General features: G+C 38.7%; 1 protein-coding gene across 3 annotated transcripts in view; it reads right to left on the bottom strand.

The window, feature by feature from the left end:
• Positions 1–26786, bottom strand: part of FGF13 (fibroblast growth factor 13) — a 469867-nt gene that overhangs the window by 44727 nt on the left and 398354 nt on the right. For 2 of the 3 annotated variants that reach the window (XM_058536856.1, XM_058536854.1), the window contains 2 exons: positions 21576–21686; positions 16074–16177 (listed from right to left, as the gene is read on the bottom strand). In XM_058536856.1, the coding sequence (XP_058392839.1) occupies positions 16074–16177; positions 21576–21686 (215 nt within the window). Of the gene's footprint in view, positions 1–16073; positions 16178–21575; positions 21687–23577; positions 24406–26786 lie in introns of those variants that run through there. The other variant, XM_058536855.1, reaches the window with a different exon arrangement.

Below are 26786 nucleotides of genomic sequence, written 5' to 3' on the forward strand. Positions count from 1 at the left end.
ATCCACATTAATTCAAATTGCATGAAAAGAGAAATAACAAATGTTTGGAAGACTGCACTATGGGGGAAACTAAACAAACCAGCACAAAGAAAAGCTGATATTAACAGAAGAAGGAAATCATGTTTTTCTCTTGTTGTATGGAATAATGAGATTTAAGCTTTAAGTCCACTTGATTTATTTCCTGGGTCATTACCAGTGGGGCAAGAATAGAGACTAGGCAAGTGAGCCCTTCATTAGATGATGTAATAACTAAGTGAACCATAAAAGCATATTTCTAAGCCCAAATGAGAATTTTTTTAGTTTAGAAATATCTAGTTATGTACCTTACCATTTTCAAAAGCTGTATACCTCCCTCTACATACAGCAAATTGCTCTATTTTGATACTGTTCACACATTCATTTATTATATAAGTCGTAGATCACGGAAATGTGATATTTTCCATAGTTCAGCAGGATGAAGAGCAGGACCATTAAGTGGAGGCAATTAGAAGACACAGTTATCCTTTATTGGTCAAGCCAGATTATGCCCCCAGTAGAATCCTAATGTTACTTTTACATAAATAAATAAGATAATTAAAGGCAGAGAAAAATAAAATAACATTACCAAGAAAGAGTCATTAGAAACCCATGTCCACTGCTTTGATCATGAATAGAAAATAATTGTTCTGCTCCCCAGGTATAACCCATCTATTTCAAAGACGATTCCCTGGTCAACCAGCACGGAGGAGTACTCATTAGATCTTCACTCTACTCAACCCCATTGCTGTGGATTTTATTAAAAATTTAATATGGATGCAAAGTTGAGGTACTTATTGCTTGCAAAAGAGATTCTAGGGGCCATAGGAATGAAATTTAATACTCTCATTTACTATTTGAGGTAATTGAGATCCTAACAAGAGAACTAAGCTGCCCAATTCCATAAACTCATTTGAATAGGGCTTAGTAGCTACCTTCCTGGACTTCTAGTTAAGCATGCCCACGTTGTGACTCCCAGTACTACTGTGACATTAGTACTTGTTCAATCAGTGTTTCTCATGTATATAAAAAAAGACACGATTAATCAAATAGCATTTTATTCACCACTATTTTGGAATGGTGGCAAAGACTTGGTATACACATAAGCCTCCATGAGGAAAAGGGAGAGAGACACGTGCACACGCACACACGGAAACAAACATGTAATTTGGATTTCTAAATGGTTCCTTATGAAACTGGATCATTCTTGATTCAGTCATCTCTTATTATGTAAAAGAGAGAAATCATTTATTTTATCTTAATCTTTGGTCTCTTACATAGTAAAATTATTTTCTATCATCTATTTACTAAATATTAGGAGACTGTCTACCAGGTAGTCAATAATGAATTTGGTATGGTGGGAAACATAAAAGAAGGAGAGGGCACCATTCTTATTCACAAATAGTTTAAAATCCGATTTTGTTATACCAGATTTTCACACAAGAAACATCTGGGAAATAAAAGAGGTACATGAAAATATTACACACATTATGTTCTGAGAACACAAACTGAGGCTCTGTTGTGCTTATACAGGCTTTTATAAGTTGTAACATTACCAGGAAATAGTCTGATATTATCAGATACTTCTTTAATCTCTATATTTACAATTGACTTAATGAAGCCAAACAGAAGATGGCCTTAAAGACGTGTAATTCAGCTTCTATCAAGGGACTTTTGTTAAATAAAAATGTGAAGGCAGTGAGCCCTTCCATGGACAATTCAGGAGAGAAGGGAATGACTGTCGACAAAACAAACAATAAAGCAAAAACAAACAAGAAATCCTATCTCATTTGAATTCAGAATGTCACACCTGAAGAGAAAATGAACTACTAGGTATTCTTATAAAAGAAAATTTCAATTAAAGCAGGAATTAAAATTGAGTTGGTAAGGAAGCTTCTTTTAGCAACAACAAGGAGATACAATAAAACTGTCTAGAGGAACAAATTTCCCTTCAATCAAGTGGGATGACCACTGAAGGTACACAATTGCCTTGGGGACTACTGCCGATATCTTAACAGCAAGAAAAACTTTCTAAGACCTTTGGAAACTATGTGAATCTGTCACAAGAACATATCAGAGGCAGTGATTCTGGAATTCGGCAGATGATTGAGACTCATGAAGCAACTAAAAAAAAGTTCATGTATCTTTCAAGAAAGCCACTTAATGTTTCTTGGCCAGCACTGCCTCACACATCAAGATTACGTACATACCTACAACTTCTAGAATGAGGAAGAACTCTTTCGGTGTGACTCTAGGCCATAATGATAAAAAAAAGTTTAAATAGACAAAATGATGAATTTCAAGTTACGATTTTTTAATTTCTTGCTACAAAATACACCTATTTTGACTTTGCATTTAATTCAGCAGTACAAAACAGTAATTCAAATACAGTAGTTTTTCTTGACCACTTGTCAAGCACACATACTGTGATGTAAAGTGATGTAGGCAACAGGGCTATGAAAGAATAAATCACCATACTTAATATTATGCATTTTGATATTATTATTACACTGGACTTTCTCTATAATTCTACCTTTAGAGTCTTAGAGACAGGACAAAGTTAGAATGGAAAGTCTTTTTATAGCAAAGTTTCTTTGGCATGACACAAACTCTCTCAAATGGGATCCTCCTATATAGAAAGAGTACATTTACATCAAGGGTCCTGCCTGAACTTTTGATCCATCATGGATTCTGATATAGCAGCTCTGCGTGAGGTTTCCTGAAAGATTAATTTCCTCAATATGATGCATGAAACACTAGCTCACGCTGAAATGGTAATAGGTCAGGTGGCAACAATAACAGCAAATAAAGGTTTAACAAAATCTCATAAAAAAGACAAATTTTCTCTATTACTGCTGTACTCAGATAAACCTCCCATGAAAAAATACTGTTTTTTTAACATCTTGCTGCTAATTTTTAAGAAAAACCTTTAATCTTAAATTCTAAGACAAAATACATTATTTATGCAAAAGTGATGGTGGTCGGCTTCAATTTTTCCCTAATGCTCCAACAAATGTTTGAAAATGCAGTGCAGCCACTCGGTTGGGTGAACCCATGTGTTAATTTATAACCTATGAAATAGTCATTGATTCATTAGGAAATTAAATGTTGGTAATATTCAGAAAAAGAAAGTGTTATTGTGCCTATAAAAGTGAAATGGGAACATGATGAACAGTTCGTGAAGTAATTAACTAATGTGCCAGAAATGAGCAACTTGCTGATGATACTTTCCAGGTTTTTTCACAGTGGGCTCTATTTTCATTTCCCCTGTCTTGAAAACACCATATGAAGTTTGTGATCCCTCAGGTTGAGGAGTGTTGAGCCATATAAAAAGTAGGATTTCATTAACATAGAGAGATCTTATATGCTTTTACCTCTATACAAATGACATTGATGTCTTGGTAGAATTTCTTGGATTACTGAATTTTGTATTTGATGAAATCTATATAATTCCCGCTAAGAACATTATTCATATTAAAGGAATGACTCAAACAAATTGTGTAAATGACACCTATACTTGAGGATTGGTCAGTTATATATAGAAAAAGGCTAGAATGTATATTTGTAAAGCCTCTCAAAGGTTGACTTAAGTCACCATTCAACGATGTGTAACAATACTTTAGGAAATGATAATAATAAAAAACACTCCATTAAGCATGGGTGGTTAAACCAAAGTAAAAATCCAAAACAACTAATTGTCCATCTTCTTTCAGCATGTTTTTCTCTGTCAGCATTTCGCCAGTACAATAACCTACCACAGCACCAATCAAATCTCATTATGGTTCCAATTTTTAAACTAAGGCAGTTCACAATTATCCTGACAAAAATGGCAATCCTTCTCAAATGGAAGACTGACCATATAAAAAGACTATTGTATAAATGTTTCTATATTTACCATAAAAAATATTTTGTCAAATATTCTGACAGAAAATTCTAGATGAGACTATAGAAAAACCTGATCTTTAGGTATGTAATCAAACCATTTAAAATCTGTTTGCATAGCTACTTGTATGAATATTAGCACAAATGGGGAAAAAAGCAAGGATAGTAAACTTATTTGAAAATATCTGCCATCATATAATCTCCTCTACTGACTCATTGACTTTCCACCATTTTATGGCATATCTTTACCATTAAGGAAGGGACAGGGATTATGAGGTGCCTGGGCCAAGTGCTCCCACACTGTTAAACCCTGATGGTAGAGCCTAGCACTTAGAGGCTACTCAGAATTTCAGAGAGTACTAACAACCTTGTGGAAGAAACTACATTTCAGTTTCATTTTGGCTCACTGAAACTGCCAAGACTGCGGTGTCCTGACTGTCAAAAAGAAAGGTAACTGGGTCTGAAACAAATCTAGTCCAGAATTGTTTCAAAAACATGTGGAATTCTTATACTCCTTTACTATTATTTTTCCTCACTGGTTTGCTTGCATCTTTTGAATGTTTTGATGGTACACAATTACAAAAACATTACCATCCAGGCGGCTTGTTGCAAAACAACTGTCTCTCTTGTCCACATCCAGGTGCGAGCCCTGAGAGGCAGAACCCTTGCCTCTCGGGCAACAAGAACCATAAGTGGTTCATGCAACTAGATGAACACCACCAGAATGTGTTACAGATATTGAAAAACAAACAAAAGAAAACAAAATACCTCCCTTGATGCCGAAACTCCATTAGTCTCACCAAGGCCGTCAGAGGTTCAAGACAGCTGATGGTAATGAAGGGTGGTGAATAAAAGGATGAATTATGGAAGGGAAAAAAGCCTTATCTCAAAATCTGGAGAGAAGGCATACCAAAAGAGCTCCCAAATCATGTAAAATAAAATGCTGCTCTGCATGTCCTCCATGTGGACAGAAATCAGAGCAAAGTCAAGAGCAAAGAAAAGCACTGAGCAAAACCACCCATCACGGTTCTGTTGACCTCTATTCTCAAGATTAATTATTAGTTTGAATAAAGTCTCATGCCTAGATCAGAGACACTAGCAGTTAGTGTTTCCTGAGCTTATTATCTTATGTAAAATTTAGGAATTATTAGATGCAAATACCTTTGAGACATACAAATGCTTTGATTTATTGATAGCCCTACCGGAGGCAAAACTTTTTTGTCTGAGCAAATAATTCTACTTGGGAATAGAGGAGAACAAAGAAACATAATGAATTGGCTAGGTGGCTTCCCTTGCTGGTAAGGATATTAGGAATGTAAATGTAACAAACAGCTTTAATAAATGTGTTTTTCATCCACTTATTGTCTCTAGTGTTAACCACCCATCTAATCAGAGAGAAGTGGAACATGAGTAACAGGGATGTCAGAGCAAGAGGAGAGGGCAGGGTCAAAACCTTGCTCCATTTCCTCATCAGTCATGAAAGTCAGTGGTAGGAAATGATAATTCCATTTTGGAGAAATGAGCACTTTGTATTCCTCAAAATATCAGGTGTTAATATATCTTGCATATTATAGCTCCAAGAAGTTGTATCTCTGTCTGTAGGTCAGCATTGTTTCTCTTTGGTATGCCTATTACTGCAACATGAAATTATAGAAAAATGGAAGGTAAGATTTCCTTGTGTCATTGCCCAAACACAAAGTTTTGGATGGTTGAATCCACTGTAATCCACCTGCGTTAGGTAAGTGGAGTTGCACATTTATAGAACTTTTAAAGCACTTCAACTCACATCATTTCTTGATAGAATTGAAAGGCATTTTTCCATTGTACGCAATTTTACCTTATCATGACATATAAACATGGTCTTAAGGTGATCTGCCGAAGATTGTGGTGCCAAGCATCCAACACATATTGTTTAATACAACTGGTAAATTTCCATAATGATGCACCCTCACCCACTCAAATCTCCAAGGGCATTCAAATTATTTCCCTCTATGGAATTTTCTTACAGTGAGTCCTGGACTAAAAATAGCATTGCCAGGCTACAGAAGTTGGGCAGAAACAGTTTATGTCGATCTTTCCTGTAGTAGATTAACTATTAACAATTAGGGCTCTGAATTTAGGACAAATCTCCTTATGTATACTGTAAACTCCAGCCGTTGACCAATGTGGTCACTGTTCAGGGTGCCTTGAGGATGTTCCACACATATGGTAATTGATTGGTTGACAAAGCTCCTGGACCATGCCTCAGGTTCTCTGGGAGTTGAGACGTGCAACTGGGCTTTCTGAGACTAGAGGAAGGGAGAGAGTTGACAGGAAATCTCTACTTTAAAGGTTATGATACAGTATAGAAAGAAGCTCTCAGCTTCAGGTCTCCTCTAGGCTCTACCTCTATCTTCTTCAGCACAAATAGCCCTGCAAAGAGGCTCTTTTGTTACCACTTGTATCACAGTGAATCATTGTTATGACGTGGGCAGGAACCAGGGAATACTTTATATAACACTTTTTGAGAATTCTTTAATCAGACCAACAACTAAACACTTTTGTTGTCATAAGCTTGCTGATTGTGTGGCCAGAATATAGCAATGGATTTGTCATGCACAGGCTTTTTTGTTCTAGTATTTTCTATATACAATGGAGTTTTACCTGTTGGAATCTCATTTTGGAAAGCTATCACTGTCATTTTCTGGTGTCTCATTGTCCGTTATGAAAGCATTATGGGATGATTCATACTCCCCCTCTGTTAAGCATTTTTCATCCTCTGTGTTATTGAAGTCTAAGATGTACCATCTTGGGGTTGTTATTTACATTTGACTTTTCCAAATCTCTCTAATAATTTTTTTCTCGGGTACAATGGACATCATCTCTAATTCTCGCTACTCCTGTATTACACTGAGCCAGAATTCCTATACACATCTGAGGCCCTTATGGAAGGGGATGTTATACCCTATGGCTACTGGCTATATGCAAAATCTATCCAAGAAATCAATTGAGGCTTTCCCAGTAGTTCCACTTCCAGGACTGTCAAAAGCAGTTAGCATCAAAGTATCTGATGAATAACTTAATCAGAATTTTAGCATAGACATGTTATCTATTCACACATTCAGCCTGGGCAAAACATATTAAATGCATTAGTCAGGGGCTTGCCAGTTATTAACCTTGGTTACAGCTATTATAATGATCAGAGAAATGCTTTCATTGAAAGTTTCCCTGTTCAGAAGTCACAATTCCCTTTAAGCAGCGTAACCATTCAAGCCAGTTCTGTTGCCTTCAATTCTTTTCTTGTGTCTCAGTAATTCACTTTCATATGTAATCTTGAAATGTTAATACTCGAGAGGATCTGCAAAAGGTTATAATTGGCCATTTTAACTTATTTTAAATATTCAAAAGTCCCGACAGCAATAATATGTTGTCCTTATTTTTTACTATACACATATTTATTAATTATTTTAATAAATATTTATTAAAAAGGTAATTTTCGCTGGGCATTGCTCTATGACTAAGGGAGAGTGAAGAAAAATGAAATCAATTGCTACTTAATGATTATGGGATTTAGTAGGTAAACTATTCTATAACACAACTTCCATGAAAAGAAAGACCACAAGACAAAAAGGTTTTGATAGGCTCTGTTTTTTCTATCACATTGTAGATTAGAATTATACAAACAAGAAGGCAGGGACTAAAAACAACGCCTGTACCAAGACATGAGATTCACCAGATGATTACATAAAATATAGCTAAAAAGTCTTATTTGCTCTGTTTTATAAAGCTATTAAGCATTACCAAATGGTTAATGTCGCTAGAGCAATCTCCAAAGCATTACATGTTCAGTGTAAGATATGTATTTAAAACAGAATTAATTTAGGAAATACACTCCAATATAACTCATCCAATAATAGCAACAGAGCAATGAATATAAGATTGGTTTCTTTCATTTGTCTTTCACGTATGTGTGTTGTGTGTGTGTGCATGCGTGTGTGTGTGCATTACCTCCTTACATCTGGCTTTACTTGCTAAAGTTCTTCTTCACTGCTTTTGCCGATTATTTTATTCTCTAGCTCCAAGAGACTGGCTTTTTTCCTACAAATAGGAATTTAGCTTCTGAGTGAAAGCCATGGGACACTCTTTTAAATATATGCCCCATGACCTCTCATTTGGATTATTTCTTAACTTGGTCTCAAAAACAGAATACAGAGCCAATCTGACTCTATTTAGCTACAACTACTATTGTCTCCTTGATTTCTGAGAAAGTACAATCCTCAGTCATTCTTCCACCTAAGAAACTATTCTTCACTCCTTCACTTCCAATAATTTACCAGTTTTGGTCATGTTTTCACAGAGACCATAAAGAGAAGGCACTTGACTTTGAAGGTACAACCAACCAGATTTATCTAATTTCATATTCAAATAATGCCAAGCTAGATTTTCTTTCACATTTGAGTGAAATTTCCATTAACTGCAAAGACAACTAAACATGTGAAATAATCTGTGACTTGAGAGATGTATTTTAGGTTTGAAAATTATGCTGATTCACTGATATTCTAAAGGAATAGCTAAGATGAATACAGATACTTTAGTATATTTTTCAATACAATCATTTTAATGACTTCTAATTCAACAGCACCAACACAATAACGGAAAGCCTCTTTAAAACATAAAATTTAGCTCCTTGACCTAGCAGAGACACTCATTAGCAAATAAAATTGCTTGTTTTCTCTGCTTTTCTTCCTATAAAATAAATTCATCTTCTACATTTTCCATTTTTAATAATAACACTCAGAAATATGTATATATGTGTATAATTACCCTTACAACTCATTAGTCTGAACTGAAAATGCAAATCAAAAATGTTTAATCCCATAGCCACTGAAAACAAAAAAAGTTTGGTAGATGTAGACACCAAAATTGGGAACCTAAGTTTCCATAGTCAACACTTTTCTAATTTTATATTAAATAAATCAAAATCGACAATTTTTGAATTAACTGAAGTATACAAATAAGCTAAAGGTGTAATTAGAAGTTAGAATTTATTGGTGTCTACTTATTTTGTAGGGGGTCTTACATATGATGGCTACCGGCTATATGCAATATCCATCCAAGAAATCAATTTTGATTTGATAGTGATCATTTTCTTCCAAATTAGATAGGATAGTGCTCGTGTTTATTTTAAATCTATTTCCCTTTTGTAATTGAGTCAATTCTACCTCCCTAAAGAGCTATAATGTTTAAACCAGTGCCCTCCATTTAATTCCATTAAATTTATAAGCCTCTATGATAATAACCCTAGAAGTTAAATTATATGAACTTGCTGATTTGACTTAAACATTTTACATGCTACAAATGTTTGCTAGGAGTACATTTATCACTCTGAATTGATCGATGAGCTGAGTTCATCTAAACTTTAACATACTTTCTATATTAGAATATGGGCTAGAGCTGTGAAGCCATATTGCTGAAAAGTGGTCTTAAACTGCCACACTCTGAAATCAGACAAACTAAACAAATCTGCAAAAGAGTGAGCTCACAGCTGACAGCTAAACGTACTGAACATCCGCGGCATCTTAACATAAACTAACCCCCAACCCACAGTATGAAATTAAAACATATAGCAGAACTGATTTTAATTCACCTGCACAATATAAACTAATTTTCCATTAAATAATGGTCTTCAAGCTCAGCGACTAGAATGCTGAACCCAGAAAATCCTTTGCTGCTGGATCCTATTTTTTATGACACTTGTTCACTTTAGGAAAATTGTGTTAATTGTTCTCTATCTTGATTTAGCTATCAGTAAACTTATATGGCATATCTAAGAATCAATGGTCATTCTCAATTTCTTGACTAATTATCTGATTTTCCTTAAGAAGTTTGGGACTCCTTAAAATATAATGTTAAATACTGGGCTCTTAGGAGCAGGTTATTTACTCAAAGTGCCTCCCAACAGATTGTTTACTAGTTGCAAAGGAAAAAAAAACCAGAATTCTATAGTGGAAAATCAGACAACATCTTGATTGAATCATCAAAATTAATATATGTGATGGGAGAAGAAACTTGGTAAGTTTAAGGTATGTGAAAATAATCCAGTAGAGAAGGAAAATATGTCCCCATAGTTCAGATTACAATTCTGACTGGGACCCTGGGATCAATAACACATCCTGCCTCATTCTAATGGCATCAAGCTGAATCTCAGAGAGACCTGCTTTTTGGTCTTGCATCTAGTTTGCTGTGGTAGCACCAGGACCATAAAACACGGCAGTAAATTCACTCCTATAAGTCCTCTCTAGAAATATATGAATGGAAAACGTTTGCTTGTCAAAGGATTTCTACTTGTCTACACATGTTAGCTACACCAAACCAAACAACAACCCCACACTGTGCACTCTGGAAATGGAAAACTAGTCTTGATGAAAGGTAAGTAATTAGGCAGGTTAAAACGCTGCTACTGAGTTCTGGAACATTCCAAAATCAAAAGAAAATGCTTTTGGTTTAGCTTTGAGTTTTTATTATCCTATTTCTAATATCTGTTATTACTCCTCTATTAAAATAGATATTAGGACATTAATATTTTCACACTTAAGACCCTTGATTTTCTATAGTTAATGTTTATTTCAAGTAATTTTGAAATATATATTACAAATAGCTTTATACTATTAAATATTTTTACTATTCAGTTTTGAGGAACTCTCAAAAGCTTGTGTACAACTCATTATTACTGATAAAGAAAAACCAAAGGTATGAACAAAGTTCTCTATGCCCAATGAATAATAATTTCCTTACAGTTCTAGAAAGACTTAGTTATATCAAGGACAAAAGTAAATATGTTATGAAATAATGGCTAATTATGATTCTCTGTGTCACAGATGGTTTCTCACCGCCACTTGAGCCTACATCAAGTCTGTCCCCCATGGCAACAAGAAAAAAAGGGAGGAGGGAGGATGCAGTGCAAGAATCCTGAGATTAATCATGGAAAGTAAATTGCTATCTCTGTAGCAACAACAACGTGGAGGTACTGTTGCTTTATTTAATGGACAAAAGGGGAAAAGAAATGATAAAAATGTAAAATCGAATTTAAAAGAAATTGGGGGATGTAGAAGCAGAATTGCAAACGAAGATAGAAAAATGAAAAGGAAAGCAGAAAGCTCTTCCAAGGATCAGTGTTTTCTTTCATGTCAATAAATACTCCTTCAGAAATGTAAAGGTAATTTGTTTGCAAGAGCAGAAAAAGAAGATCAGCATCAGAAATTTCAGATAGAGGGGCCGGCCCCGTGGCTTAGCGGTTAAGTGGACGCGCTCTGCTACTGGCGGCCTGGGTTCGTATCCCGGGCACACACAGACGCACCGCTTGTCCAGCCATGCTGAGGCCGCGCCCCACATACAGCAACTAGAAGGATGTGCAAATACAACGTACAACTATCTACTGGGGCTTTGGGGCAAAAAAAAGGAGGAGGATTGGCAAAAGATGTTAGCTCAGAGCCGGTCTTCCTCAGCAAAAAGAGGAGGATTAGCATGGATGTTAGCTCAGGGCTGATCTCCCTCACAAAAAATAAATAAATAAATAAAATTGTTTTTTTTTTTTTTTAAAAAGAAATTTTGGATAGAGGACGAAGTGCAAATAAAGTTTTCGATTTCTGACTTTATTGGGGGAGTTCTCAGCGCTGTTCAGCAATCATTTTTCTTAGCCCTTTATCAGTGGTTTTCAACCCTGGCTACACATTAGCATCAGCTGAGGAGCTTTAGAAAATATTTATGCACACACCCCACCCTCACATATTTCGATATAATTGGTTTATGTATATCAGAGAATGGAATTTTTTTAAAGGTCCAAAGGTCTAACAGGTAGCTAAGGTTGAGAACCATTATCTCACTAGGGGTCAGCAAACATTTTTTGGTAAAGGGCAAGATAGTAAATGATTTAGGTTTTGTGGGCCATAAGGGTTCTGTTGCAACTATTCAACTCTGCTGTTGTCACAGACAATAAGTAAATGAATGGGCGTGACTATGTTCCAATAAAACTTTATTTACAAAAACATGTGGTAGATTGGACTTGGCTCATGGGCCTCAGTTTACCCACCCCTGGTTATTAGGCTGTTTCCTCTCCCTTTTCCCAAAGCAACTGTTCCAAACCTTCACCTATGCCATCCCGGTGCCTCTGATTTTCAGCAGACGACCTCTTGTTTTGCTTCAACAGGAAAATACAAGTCATCAGGTTGGAAACCCTTCAACTTCCTCCTTTATCACCCGTAGACTTAGTACATCTACATCTGCATCTGTCCTCATCTCTTTGCCTCCTATTGTAGAAGCAAGGTCCCTTCTTTTCAAGGTTAATCTAATCCTTTCACTTTTACTCAAGTCCATCATTTTCCCAGACTCCTTTGGGGCCCCCACTACATAAAGGATCCCATTTCTTATGTCTTTAATTCCTCCCTGTCTACTGGCTCTTTCCCTTCAGCTAACAAATATACTCAAGTGTCTTAACGAAAGAACCCTCACAGCCTTCCTTAATCTTGTGTCCTCCTCTAAATACTCACACATGTCTCCCCTTCCCTTATAAATTCTACACCTACTGCCTCTACTTCCTATCTTTCAATTCACTCCTCAAGCCACTACAGTTTGGCCTCTGTCCCCACTACTCCACTGAAAGTGCTCTTGTCAAGATCACTGAAGACCTTCATATAGTATAGTTCTAGTTCTTATTTTACTTGTTTTCTATGAGGCATTTGACATCGCTCACTCTTCTGAAAAATCTCTCCCCACTTAGCTTTTGCAATAGATATCATGATATCTGCCACAATTAGTTCTTTTTTCTGCTGCTGGCCACTTACATGCTGGTATTCCCTAATATTTGAGATTTGAGAAAGTCTCTTTTCTTCTCATGCTACATATTCTCTCAGTTATTCTCATGGCATCAGCCACCACCTAAATGTGATAACTCCCACATTTAATCTCTAGTTCACATCTTTTTCTCAAGCTCCAGGTTTATATTTTCAAATATCTATTGCAAGCTGTACTCAGGTATATTCTTTCCCAAATCTGCTCTTTTTCCTATATTCTCCATCTTGGCTAATAGCTTCACCATCAACACAATTGCCAAAGGTAAAATTCTCTCACCCTCAGGGCCCCTAATAACTCACTATTGTGTACATTTTTTAAAAAGTCTCTACCTGAAGATATTTTATTTCCATCTGTGCAGTGAATGGCAACCATATATGTTCAACCATACATGGTGGTCCTTCTTTCTCTCCAAATCTAATCAGTCACCAAATCCTAATGATTCTACCTCTAAAATATCTCATGAATCCATCTCCTTTTAGCCACTGCCACTGCAAATGGCAGACCTTAGTCACCCCTCACCAAGACTGCTTTCAATAACTTCCTAACAGATTTTTTCTTTTTACTTACCCACATCAGTAGCCCCTACTTCTTTTCCTTATTTTTACTTCCTCCTTAGGTCACTGTCCAATCCTATTTCCTCTTTGTTACGTGGCAGTTAACAAAACTATATACAGTATTTCAGTAGCAGAACTGCCATGGTTTTATATAAGCGAAGAGTAAGACTTTCTCTTTGGTTACTTTCTCTTTTTGAAGAGGCATGATATTTCATCTAGCTTTTTGGTTACAGCAACACAAGTTGCTCAAGTCATTAAGACAGACGCTATCCTAATAGAGTCTAGGCACCACACTTTAAATAAGATGATAACAAAATGGAGCGCCAACTGAGGATGGTGATCAACATGGTGAAGGGACTCCAAACCATGATCAATAAGGAGTAATGGGAAGAACTGGAAAATTTATCCTGGAGAAGATTCAGATTCTTTCCTGGAGCAGATTAATTTGGATAGTTTTTCCCTATATGAACTCTAGGATTATCAACCAGACATCTTTCCTCCTTAATAAAAACATAGTTTCTTTTCCTTAATAGAAAACACTTTCTTAAGATCTCTTTTCCTTAACAGGAAATGCATACAAAGAGCCCCACATTTTGCTGTCTATTGGCCTGCCCATCATGTAAAGGAAGTTCATCAATCTACAAGGCTGATTTCCCGGGGAAGCCTTCCTAAGAAATGAATTCACACTGACATTTACGTATTTGCGGGAATAATGGTCAACTTGAATGGTAGGCTATGAATTTTTGACATCAGTTTCCTAAATGTAATACTGAATGCCCTAATTTTCTTGAGTGGGGGCACCTGACATGTTACCTAACTTACATGACTTTCTCATTCTAACTTAAACACTATTATTCCCAAAATGTTTTTTTTTTTTAATTTCATTGTTGTAAGATTTTTTTTTTTTAAATCAACCTTTCTCATCCTGGTACCACAATGATGACCACAACTCAGTGAAATTCTGAATGCTTTACCAGTAATTATTTCCTATGCCACCTGGTATTTACCTTCTCAAAAGTATGCCCAGTATATTCCATTTCCTTCCCATATTTGCATAGTAGTTTCAGAAAGCAGTCATCTATTTTATTAAAAACCTACCTTTGCATCTAGTCCTGTTGAGGTAGTCTGCTGATGTAAATGAGGTTAATTAAAATCCTTCATTATTAAAATATCTTACCTTAATGCACAAATCTGAAAAACAAATCCCCTTTCCTATCATTTATAATAATAGCAATGTATCAATAAAGTGACAGATTTCATGAAGTTTGCAATAAACCCAAATCTTTCATTTGTAAAAAGAAGAAAACCTCTGCATTTATTAAACAATAAGACGGCTACAATGGCCTGCTAGGAATGCTGAGAGTGACCAGGGTTTGAGGATTATGCTGATAATTAATCTTTTATCATAACATTAAATGGACTATCTGGTTTACCAAATGAATGAGCCCTTTGTGGTCTTATTCTTCTCTCACCTCTCTTTCCCTTCTTGACCTCTGAAAAACAGGGTTATGCCATGGTTTCCACCATGTCTGCCAAGAGTCTTTCTACACACCCGGTTCTGAAGTAAATTCCGGGAACAGGTGAGAGCAAGAGTGGTTAACAGTAACCACTTTTGCAGTTTGAGGAATAGATTTCTATAGTCATGGTAATAGCTTCCTTTAAGGCTATCGAGTAGGAAGTTTGGCAAGAAATTTTCTCCATTTTTAATATCCTATCATTTTCTTAAAATACATGAAATTCAAAACAGAGATTAAAAAATATTCATATAAAAAGTGGTCTCCTGTAATCTGTAACTAGATCTACTGTTAAGAATGAAATCCTCGGGGGCCGGCCCGGTGGCCCAAGTGGTTAGGTGGGCGCGCTCCGCCGCTGCGGCGGCCCGGGGTTCGCCGGTTCGGATCCCGGGCGCGCACCGACGCACTGCTTGGCAAGCCATGCTGTGGCGGCGTCCCATATAAAGTGGAGGAAGATGAGCACAGATGTTAGCCCAGGGTCAATCTTCCTCAGCAAAAAAAGAGGAGGATTGGCAGATGTTAGCACAGGGCTGATCTCCTCACAAAAAAAAAAAAAAAAAAAAAGAATGAAATCCTAACCCTGGTACTGTACCATTTCTGCCTACATTTAAATGCTAAAATTTCTTAAAAGCTTAATTAGGCCCCATGTTCCTAAATGAGTTGTCAATTGTTGTCTACATTGTTTATAAATTTCTTGAAAAAAGTTCCATTTTTTACTCTGTTCACTATTGTAAGAAAAAACCAAGCAGAAATTTGTATGTAAGGGGAGGTTGAACTGTACTTGATGAAAAAATAGTATTTAAAGTTGAGGCAGACAGCAATTGTGACCTAATTGAACTGAGGATAAGAATTAGAAACACTTCTAGAACTGTTATGTCCTAGAGTTGATCTGAGGAAGAGGTCTCATTAATTTCTTTAGGAGTAAACATGGATAAATATATGTTGAACTGAGTTATAGAAATAGCTTTGCTTCCCACAGCTGCAAAGCAAGGTAGCAAGACAGAGCATTATATGTTACATAAAATAATAATCCAAATGTCATTGTATGCAAAAGTGTTTAGTGGATCTTTGATCTTATATCAAAAATGTTAGCTTCAAATGATTAATTAGTAATAATTTTCACTGCAAGTTAATTTGTCTTTTCCAATGAGATATTTCCATCAAGAACACTCTTCCTCGCATCACAGAATTCTGCAATGATGACACATATGCAGCATATTTTATTTCATATCAGATGAAAACTAGAATAGTCAAAACATGAACACAGTGAAAGGCTTACCGAGGTGTACAGGTATCCCTCGCTGTTCATTGCCAAATACAGCTTGGTTTGAACTCCTTGAATAGCCACCACGCGAAGACCCACAGGGATGAGGTTAAACAGAGCTGAAATCAAAAAGAATGTGAAAACAATGTTATAATTCTGAATTCCACAGCTTTTCAATGTTTCCAGCAGGACTGTCTAGTCCTCCAAAAGTAATGTGTGTTTGGCAAGAATAGACAGATATAGAATTATACACATTCAGATAGATAGGGCCTCTTCTACTTTTTCGTATACTTGATTTGTAGTTGCAGTCACACAACTGAGGCTATAACTCCATATTCTCAAAGACCCTAGAGAAAATGGAAGACAATTCCATGGTTTGTATAGTGTTGGAGGTTGGAAATCTTGATGCTTCTGGAAAGATTCAGGATTTGGTCTATGCATTAAATAGCTTTAGCCTCAACAAACTAAGGTTTTAAACTGCTCCCCTGGATAACTGCTGAAATTTACAGACACAGTTACCATCTACCAGTTGGGGAGAGATTCCTCGAATCTTAGAAAAGACACTAGTCCAACTCCCTCATCCAAATGATCTGCATTATTTCCAATGCAGCAACCCAAAAATAAATACAGGACTTGAAAAATAGTCATTTTGTACTCTTATGTTCCCGGAGTAGTATTTCTTAAAGAACCAACATTTTCCAAGATAGGGTTGAGAGGGTTCCTAGCTTTTAATCTCCAGGAGCAAAGGTTATAGGAATAAAAATAATGAACTTGAGACATTTATTTATTTATTTATTTAATTGGGGGGGGGGGTAGTTGTAAGAGGGCAGCCGGGTGGTGCCAAAGAGGCCTTCATTTCTCCATTTGAAGGTTTGACTGCGTGAAACTTACACCCAGGCTCTCCTCACAATCACACACCACTCACTGGAGAAAACCAGTGGGCGACCTCCCCCTACCAGCTGTCTACTCCCTCCTACACCATGAATAAAAATAAAACGGTACATTTTTAAAACGTAGTGCTTGCCACACACATCTTTTGAAAATAGCCTGTGTACCTTTCTCTCAAGAGTCATAGACCAATGTTAATGATTTTTGCCTTTGTTTGTAAGTTTATTGAGAATGATAAATTGGTCTGCTATCATTTCTGTGAACAAAAATGTAAAGGAGTCACCCCATGGGTAAGAATAGTTTTTCTGAGATCTCTTATCTTGGTGTATATATATTCTGCTGTAGTGGGTGTGGTAATATGGATGAGAAATATTAGTGAAGAACTAAATATTCCTTGGTGAGCCTACAATGTATCTTTCCCTTAAAATCAGGGTGTTACCAAAGAGGAGCTAGGACATATTGTACAGTTCAAAATACAAGTGTTTATACCACATGCCACTGATGGCACTTCATTCAATACTCATCATATTAAAAGCTGTGCCCTTCTGTTATGTGAGGTAAAGGAAAGTAATCGCACAGATTGCAAGCCAGAATCTCATGCTATATTTGACAATGCAATGCACGGGGAAGAAGTCTGATATCTTTGAGCATGTCACGTATATGATATATCTCTGTGATGATAATACCTTGTTCACAGCAAGTGCTCAACACATATTTGTGGACTGATAGCAATCTGTATGGTGAAAACACAATAATGTTATCTTTTTGGAATGTAATAGATCACAATCCTATTATATAAAAGCTCATAGTTTTAAAATTCTGAGATCTAAAAAACCAAATAAACCAAACAAAAGCCTCCATATGGGTTTGGTTTTAAAGCTATACCACTACATACCACTAGACAAATAGAACACCAACACGTCTGAATCCTAGTTTAGTCATAGTAATAGATGACCAAGAATGATAAACGAAATTCAGAATTGTTTTTGGAACTTCATTTTTTACAATATTCTGAACCTCCTTAGTTCTCTTAATGCAGCTTGAAACAAGCAAAAATAAGAGAGAGAGAGAGAAATTTGATTTTCACCATGTGCCCCAACCACTCTCTGAGGTGGGTTTTAATGAGCAATAAACAATAAACGGCTCAAATTCCAAACATCAGATAGCAGAAGGAGGAAGAGAAGCAAAGAACATCAGTAATCCATGCCTGGGATTATCTATTCCTGAATAATGGTATTAACTATTTAGTAGAACCTGAATTTTTCACTATGTATCATAAATTTCTATGAAGCCCGATTCAAAAACACAAGACACCACTCTAAAACAAAACAATGAAGAGAGTAGCAAAAGGGGAGAATGGTTGGTCATACTAGTCCAATATTTTCTTTTCTTTAGACATTCAACATAGATCATAAACTGGGTTGGTTTAAAGTCTGTCTAAAGGAACGGTCTTTCCAGATAAAAATACAAAGAAATTATATCAGAGGTGAGTTTGGACAGAATCAATGTTTCTCTAAATCTAGAGCACTTCTTCATGGACCTAAGATATTATTTTGATCAGGATGAAAATATTCTAAACATGAGAAGAAAACAATTTATTTCATTTGTGTATCTAAACCAAATTAAATGCCTAAAATCTCTTCTTCCATTTCCATCAAAATTTTGAAGAAGCTTTTAATAAATAAAAGGGTCTTTGTTTCTTGTTTGTTCTCTGTTTTGTCTACATAAAAACAATTAAACTCCTTCTACCTTGAAGGGATCATTTTCTCAGAGATGTGCACATAGTTGATACTCAATGTTTGCTGAATACGACCCAGAGGCCATCCTTCATCAGTTGGGCTAAGGTCAATTTCTCAAAGGGAGTAATTAATAAAGTATATTTTTATGTAGATTGGAAAGACTTCACACGTTGAACTGGTAACACTACTGTGGGTTTAACGGGAAAGTGGCCTATTCTTTTCAAATAGCCCTCACTGCACCCAAGGCAGATATAACAAAACTGCTGCCATGAACTGTGTATCATCTTTTCCTTTACAGGGGACAATACATAATTTACAATGGCTGATTTGCTCACGGTGAGATTTTATTGGACTGACATTTACCATTGTGATAAAACTACCTAAGGTCAGCTTAAATGCACAATATCAAACATATGTTTTTAGAAATAGATGTATCTGGGTAAATGTGGACTGATTTGTTTTATCATGATGGTGCTTACCATGTCAGAATTAAAATATAAAATCAATCAAATTGAACTAAATGGGAAAAATATAACGAAAAATACTAAAAACTAATACAAATAAGAAAAATATAAACATAATAACAGGAATACATATTAAGGAAATATTACATAAATGAAAGACCAATAGATGGAAAAAAAACAACCTGTATTCATGTTCCACTCATTTAAAGTAATTAATCAATTAATGCCAGGAAAATTGCTTGGCTTTAGGAAAAAGAAAAAGATAAATTTGCATGGTTGGACTTCCATTTTAATGATGATCATTTTAATCATTAAACATTCTTATTTCATGATGACTGATGCCCTATAATATCCTCAATTGGGAAGATAAGCTAGTTCCCTGGCCTCTGGTCACAGCTGACATTAGGGGAAGAATCAAGCCCCACAGACTTGCTATTTCTTTTCAGATACTTTTCATTTGTATGCTTCATGTTATGGTAATACTTACCGTCGGTTGACTTACCTCTCATCACTTCATTTCCCCTAAACATAGATTCTGGCTATTCTCTTTAAAGGTCTTACAATATCATTATACACAGAAATGCCATGCATATCAGTCAGAGTTATAAGACAACCAAAGGCAGAAGCTATGCATATATAGGAATTGAAGAGTAAAGCTGCTACATGATTTTAAAGCTCCATAGTAAGAAATGGAGCCTTGATTTACATACATATATGTGTGTGTCTGTGTGTATCTATATATGTGTGTGTGTACATGTATATCCTAAAATGACTACATACAGTGTGATCTTGATGCATTTTGCATATCGCTGTTTATAAAGCACAGCAAATGAATTGTCTATTTTTTTCTTTATTTTTCCTTTTCAGGAAACACATGTGAACACTGGACCCAAAATAATTTTTTCTCTGATTTCGATGTGGAGAAGATGTTAAAAATGGGGGGTGGGGGGGAATTTGACTGGGTGGGGCTCATTAGAAGCTAATCATGAACTTCCTTTCAATAATGCCCAAAGAATCCATTTTGCTGAGGCACTTTGGAAAACAGAGCAGATTACACCCCCTAATTCCTTCCCTAAACACTGATTTGTACCTACAACTTATGGGAATGTTTTATTATTGATCACCATGTACTAATGTCTGTTACATAATTATGGTAAAACCATCTAGTTACACTTGACTAATTTTTTCAAATAGAAGAGCATGCATAAAAGAACACCTAGGATATTCATTGTAGAACTTTAATATCCCAACACTAACATAGCATTTTACAAAACAGTGAAGAACCATTTAGTATGAATGTTTTTCATCCTAGGTACCAACAGAGCTTTCTTCAAGGTAATTAAAGGGGACTTCCTCTTGAGGTCATAGCCTGGCCATCAATCCAGGAAGAATTCTTAAAAGGTGTGAAACTCTTTAACATTTAACATTGGGACCCTTGTCTACGGCTTTGCTGTCTATAGCCAAGCATCTCTATAAATGTTGCAGAGGATTTGTTAGCATTGAGACCAGCTTTCCTTGACTGTTTCCTTCGCTAACAATGGGAATATTTCTCGGAAATTATCAAAATCTGAGAGAAATGTAATATAAATTAGGGAAAATAGAGAATGAATTGTGAGAACTAGGGGTTTTAGCCTCACGGCACATTTAATAGGTCTGCAGAAATCTGTAAATTGCAAGAAAACACCAATTATTATCATTGAAGAAAGGGTTTCACTATTTGTGAGTTTATGTTTTTATTACTCCAAATAAACCAAGCATGTGTAATAAAAGGTTATGTAACATCTTGGCATCACCTTACTTCAATAACTAGAAACAAAACTGACTTTATTTTGACGTGTTTCCATTTTCAGTTCACCATTATGGTCTCCAATTTGGTCTTTACTTAAACCATGGTTAAAAATAAAGCACTAATAGTAATCTCTTTACCCACCTGTGGAGGTATCTCAATGTTAAAATCCCAATTAGTCCCAGAGTTATCAGTGTGTATGGAGGGGGGAGCAGAAGTGAAAGCTTGTAATGATGAATTCTCATGACATGAAACCACTCCTCTCTCTTGGGATGAGAAGGGTTCTTAAGAGTAGAGATAAGGTGCTATTTCAGGATCACTGTGTGGGTGAGTAAATTTTCTGTGGGAAAAAAGTAATAAAATCCAAAGGACAGCATAAATCTATCCAGATTACCATGGAGATGACATTTGGATTGCTCTTCAGATAGTGTCAACATTATTTGTTATAGTTCACTATTTTAGATATTTTCATGTTCAATTTCATTGAGGTGCACCTGCATAAACAGGATGATATAGTACAACTATATTTTACATTCACTTTAGGATTCAGCAAGAGCTGTTTATTTTTAAAAAAAAGAAAGAAAGAAAAAACAATGTCAACAACATGCTGGGATATACTATTTATTTTGCAGTCACTTACTGTAAGTGCTGTCCTCGTCTTTTGTGCCATCGATGGTTCCATCTGCCTGCAGCTGCAAGTGGTAGCCTTGTCGACTGTATAGTTTGGTAACTATACCCTTAAGCTGAGGCTCTGCAAAGAGAATGATGGTTTGGATCAATTGATAAGTTGTGCATAGGCAGTTGAAAAGACTCAGAAATCAAAATTGTAATTTCCTTTACAAATTTGAGTGGAAAAAGTCAAACCACACTTTTAAAGAATCCTCTGAAAGAAAGAAAACAAACTCCAAGTTTCAGTTAAATCTCCAAACTGAAGAAACATTTGATTTCTACCCCGTAACACTGGTAAAGCCCTACAGCTTCTGACAGCAGCTACAGTTTCTGATAGAGTACCACTCTTTGTAAGCAAAGGACACGCTATCTCATTGAGCATTCGGAATGGGTTGGCAAGTGGCATATTCTGCCTTTTAACAATGTGCCACTTTTAATGTGGAAGGAAAAGGAGAAATACAAAGATAATTTAGAGTGGTTTGCCAACCAGGGACCAAAAACACACTAGTTTTCCTTCAGAATCACCAAAATTTGAATAAATAGTCCCCTCCATTCTAAGAATGTTGAAAGTGCATAAATAACCTGGAATCTCATCAAAAGACTTATATTTAGAATATTGAGCTGCGATACAAAAAAGGGGGGAGGGGAGAATAAAACCACCATTACCATACCCTATCATATTAATTATCCTTGGGGGAAAATGGGTGCAAAACGATCAGGGCTTTTGTTGGTGGGGAGGAAAGAAGATTAGTTCATACTTATTTTCAAATTTAATGTCAGAAATATGATTATCCAAAATATGTTCTCAGTTAAAATGATCTTCAATTATGAATCACCATAGATTAATAAAGTACCTAATTTACCAATAACAGCCACGTTATCCAAAATTTGCTTTTCCTTAACACAGACACTTGCATTGAAATAATATTTATGTGATTATTCGGGCCACACAATCATGCTTTGAAACAGCTTAAGCCTTTTTAAAACAAGTCTAATTTACAGCTAATGCCTTAAAAACTTCCAGCAAACAGAACAGGTATGTCTGCGTTTGCATTCCAGGGTGTGTAGAACACAAATAGAGAAATAACAGATGATGAAGACGTCTTAAATTCCGTAATACTTATCTAGTTAAAAGGAACAAAATAGCGTGAAGGATTCACTTGGTTAAGAATGGCCCAATAAGCCGCATGTTCACGTGAAGGTCTACCTTGACGCAACCTGACACCTAGAGCTGTGTGAATTTCCCCTGGCACCAGAATACCTCGCTACTCTTATCACTGAATAGGTTCAAAAGGCTATGAGTTGAAATTCTCTTCAATCTTGCATTTTAGCAGCAAGTAACCACAGTTTTACCAGTCTGACAAGATCACGAAGCTCTTTGCCATAAGGTTCTAGGAATCCACTCCCCCCTCTCCAACAAATATTTCAAAGCTGCACCACAAGTCAAGTCTGTCCTCATAAGCTTAAAAGTGATCAAAGAAACAGAATGCCTAGATAGCGCAAGTCCACGTCCCTCGGGGTAGAAGCTGGAGGGTAAGGGTCAGACTTGCAGGGATAAAGGCAAGGAAGGGATTCCCCGGGTTCTCCTGGGGGGCAGTGGTGTCTGTCCAGCTCCACGCCTGCAATTTCCACGCCACACGCACACGACAGCCATGTCTGGTTCACGGCAGCCCAGAGCCTACGGGCATGTACACATGTGGCACGTCTGAAACTGAGGGCGCGCCTCCTGGGCAGGGTATGGCCCCAGGCTCTGCGCCTGTCCCACAGCAGTTGCAATGCAGCAAGCCTGTTACTGTTACGAAGGAGGCGAGAAAGCAATCGCAGCCCACGCACGCACACTGGCTAGGTGGCCACATCCGCACAACATGGGCCACCGACAAACTCACCTACGCTTACATACACGCCCTCCAGCCCCTCCACGCTCGTAAAGTATGAAAAAAAAAACCCAAAACCGGCCAAGAGCCCCTTCCGACCTGGTCTCCTTCTGCGCCTTTTCTTGGAGCCGAAGAGTTTGACCCGGGAAAAGACGTTTAACTTGTTTTTGTCGCAGCTGGTCTTGCCTTTGCTGGGGCTGCTGACACACTTGCAGGCGTTGGATTTCTCGCGCTCGCGGGCTTGTCTCTTCTGACGGATCAGAGAGCTGGCGATAGCCGCCGCCATAGCCACGACGCCCACCACCACCACTTCTTTTGCTACCCCTCTCCGGCTTCGCCTCCTCCTCCCGCTCCTCCGCGGCTCGCCCGCTCGGTCTCGCGCCTTCGCCGCCTTCGTCTCCTTAGCCTGCGCTTGCCCGGGCTTCTCCGCACTCGGGCTTCAGCCAAGGAGGGGGCTCAGCATGCCGTCTGAGCTCCTCCGGCGATGGTCCGGCTCCCACGCGGGCTGCTGGCTGCCAGGGTCCGAGCCGACGCCACAGCCCCGGGCCGGGATCGCAGGCGAGACTGGCAGGCGGAGGCAGAGCTGCGCGACTGCGTGCGCTCGGCCCCTGCGCCCCGAGGACACTGTGCAAGTCCAAGTGGCTCGGGTCGGAGTTTCGCGGCACCCCCCGCCCTGTGCCGCGGAGGGGGCCAGAGGAGGAAGGCGGGCGGAGGGAGAGAGCGCGGGCGGAGAGAGGCCGGGAGCGCGGGCGGCTGGAGGGAGGAGGGAAGGAGGAAGCGCGCAGGGGAGCGCGCCCTCGCCCTGGCCCCTCCGAGCCTCCGACTAGTCCTTGCAACTTCTTGGTCTGACAATCGGGAAAAGTTGGCCCATGCCAGCTTTCCGACGGGGATCAAACAGGTAATGGCCTCGCATCTTCGCTGCTGCTGCTGCTGCTGCTGCCCTGGGCGCGGCACAGTCTCAGCACAGGAATTCAGTCGCTGCAGGCACCCTCCGGAAGAGCGCGACGGCCTCCTCGAGGCCCCCTCCCCCGGAGGCCCCTCCCTCCCGGAGCCCAGCCCGCTGGCTCCGGGCCGCCGGCCGCCCCCACCCGCCCCACCCCCTAAGTCCTCGGTGGACCGCTTGGGGTAACACCTGTAGGGAATTAGGCACTGCCACCTCGCCCAAATCCTTCTCCCCTCCTCTTCCCGAAAGGAGCTTCGGGAGGAAACAGTGATGGAGGAGGCACCAGGATGAGGTAGTTGGGTTGGAGGAGCCGGGGGTTGCTTGGAGATGGGGGATGGCGGGGTAGGGTGTTTCGTTAGTGTTTGACTCTTAGCTGGCCAGATTACACCCGGGCAGGAGCCCTTGGGAAGTTCGCCAGCCCCCTGCCCCAGGCTCGGACTCACAACATCCCCACCCACAGACACCCCCGCTGAGATATTTCTCATGGCGACACTTGTAGCCATTCAGGAGAGAGGCCAGGGCTCCCAGACGTGTTCAGCCTCCGCGGCAGCAGCAGCAGCAGCAGCAGCAGGCACTGCAGAGCTGCGCTCGCACACCACGCTGCCACCCAGTGGTTTTTGCTGACTTTTCATTTCAGGCCAATTTGTGCGGTCAGTACCCTGTTTTACCTCTGCGGCCCCTCATCATTCCGTTTGGGTTTGGGATCCAAGCAGAGAGCTGGGGTCGTGTACCGTAAGCAGTATTGGGGAAATGCAGAGTCGAGCCTCTTTTTTTAAGCTCTGGCCCATCTCCAATCTCCTAACTTCTTTTTTTTTTTTTTTTCCTGCTCCTCAAGCTCAGGCAGCCTCCCCTCCCTCCAATTCAGGAATCAAGTCTGGCTTTTTGCTCGCCTCACTCTATTCACAATTTCTGTCCTTTCCCTGTTCTATAGTTTAATCTGGAGAAGAAGAAAGGAGGAGTTTTGAGGTCAAGAATGCAACAAAGAGAATGGTCCACCCACATCTCTACCTTCAAACAGATACAATTGTTTTACTATTTTACTTAATTTCTGATGCCAAAAAGGAAGCCCCCGATAGTAGGGCTGCTTTATCTTGGAGCTGCCACCACACTCTCTTTACTGGACCTCCACCCCCTTCCAGATCTTTTCAGAATTGATGCAGATGCAAAACCAAATGCCCAGACTCCAGCCCTTCTTTTTCTTGCCTAAGCTCCTAACTAGGAAACTCGTTCAGGCTTCTTAGCCCATCAGAGCTGAATCGCCTGACCCTTCTGTAGATTTCATTGTTCCACAGGGGAAGCTGCTGCCACCTGCCCTTCCACTTCTCCCCAATCTTGAAATGTCTCCTGCCCTATAAGAAGCACTAGTATGAGTCTGCAAAGGCAGCCTGGGGTGAAGGTTGCAGGGGCTGAGATGGATAGTTACAGGAGAATGATGCCAACCGGTCTGAAATTCCCTGCAGGATAGTCTACTCCTTGGTGCTTTTGGTTTTCCCAAAAGAAAGGGGAGGACAAGGTAGGAGAGAGTTTTAGCACCTCAAAGCAATTCAAGTGTCCACTTCTTCAGACTTGAATTCATGGGGGAAAAACCCCCGTCTGCTCCCACTGGACTTTGAACACCTCGAAAACTGGGACTTGGTCACCACTATATTCCCATCTTCTGGCACAGTTCCTGTCACATAGTTTATGTTCAATAAAAGTTTCTTGAAAGTAATTAACAAATGACTGATTTATATTGATTCTGAAGGATAGGAGGATGTTTCCTGGCTCAAAATGTATGCAACTCAAATTCCAAGTACCATGAAGGGAAATAATCTCATCAAAAGAGGGATCAGAAGAAGCTCTGACCAGGGCCAAATATTTGGAGTGTGGGATAGAGAGTTAGGAGGTTCCTACTCACTCTGCATGATTTTACCTTCTGCTGAGCACCAACCCCAAGGGCCTTTGTTTTTCTCTCCTCTTGCTTCTCTCTTAGGACCCTGAAGCAAAGCAGACGTGAAAAAGCTAAAGAAGGACGAAGTTCTGATTCAGGCAAGGGAGAGAACTTGGGGAGAATGAGGGGATGGTAGTGACGAAATGAGGAGGGGTTTCCTACACTCTTTCCTCCACTTCTCCACCGGGAGAGCACTCACTGCTTCTGCAAACACCATTCCTAAGGTATTTTCAGGATGCCTGGAGGATTACTGGTATGGCCACTCTGAGGTTGGTACTGGAGGTAAACAGATGTGGAGAAGACTTCAGGAATATATAATGAGGAGGGGGACACATCATTACAAAGTTGCAAAGACAAACATGTAAAGACATCAGCTCTGTTACTAACCCCTATCCACCACCCTCAGCTTTTGTTTTTATAAATTAAAGAATTAAA

The sequence above is a fragment of the Diceros bicornis genome, chromosome X (genome assembly GCF_020826845.1).
Source record: "Diceros bicornis minor isolate mBicDic1 chromosome X, mDicBic1.mat.cur, whole genome shotgun sequence".
Classification (NCBI taxonomy): Eukaryota; Metazoa; Chordata; class Mammalia; order Perissodactyla; family Rhinocerotidae; genus Diceros; species Diceros bicornis.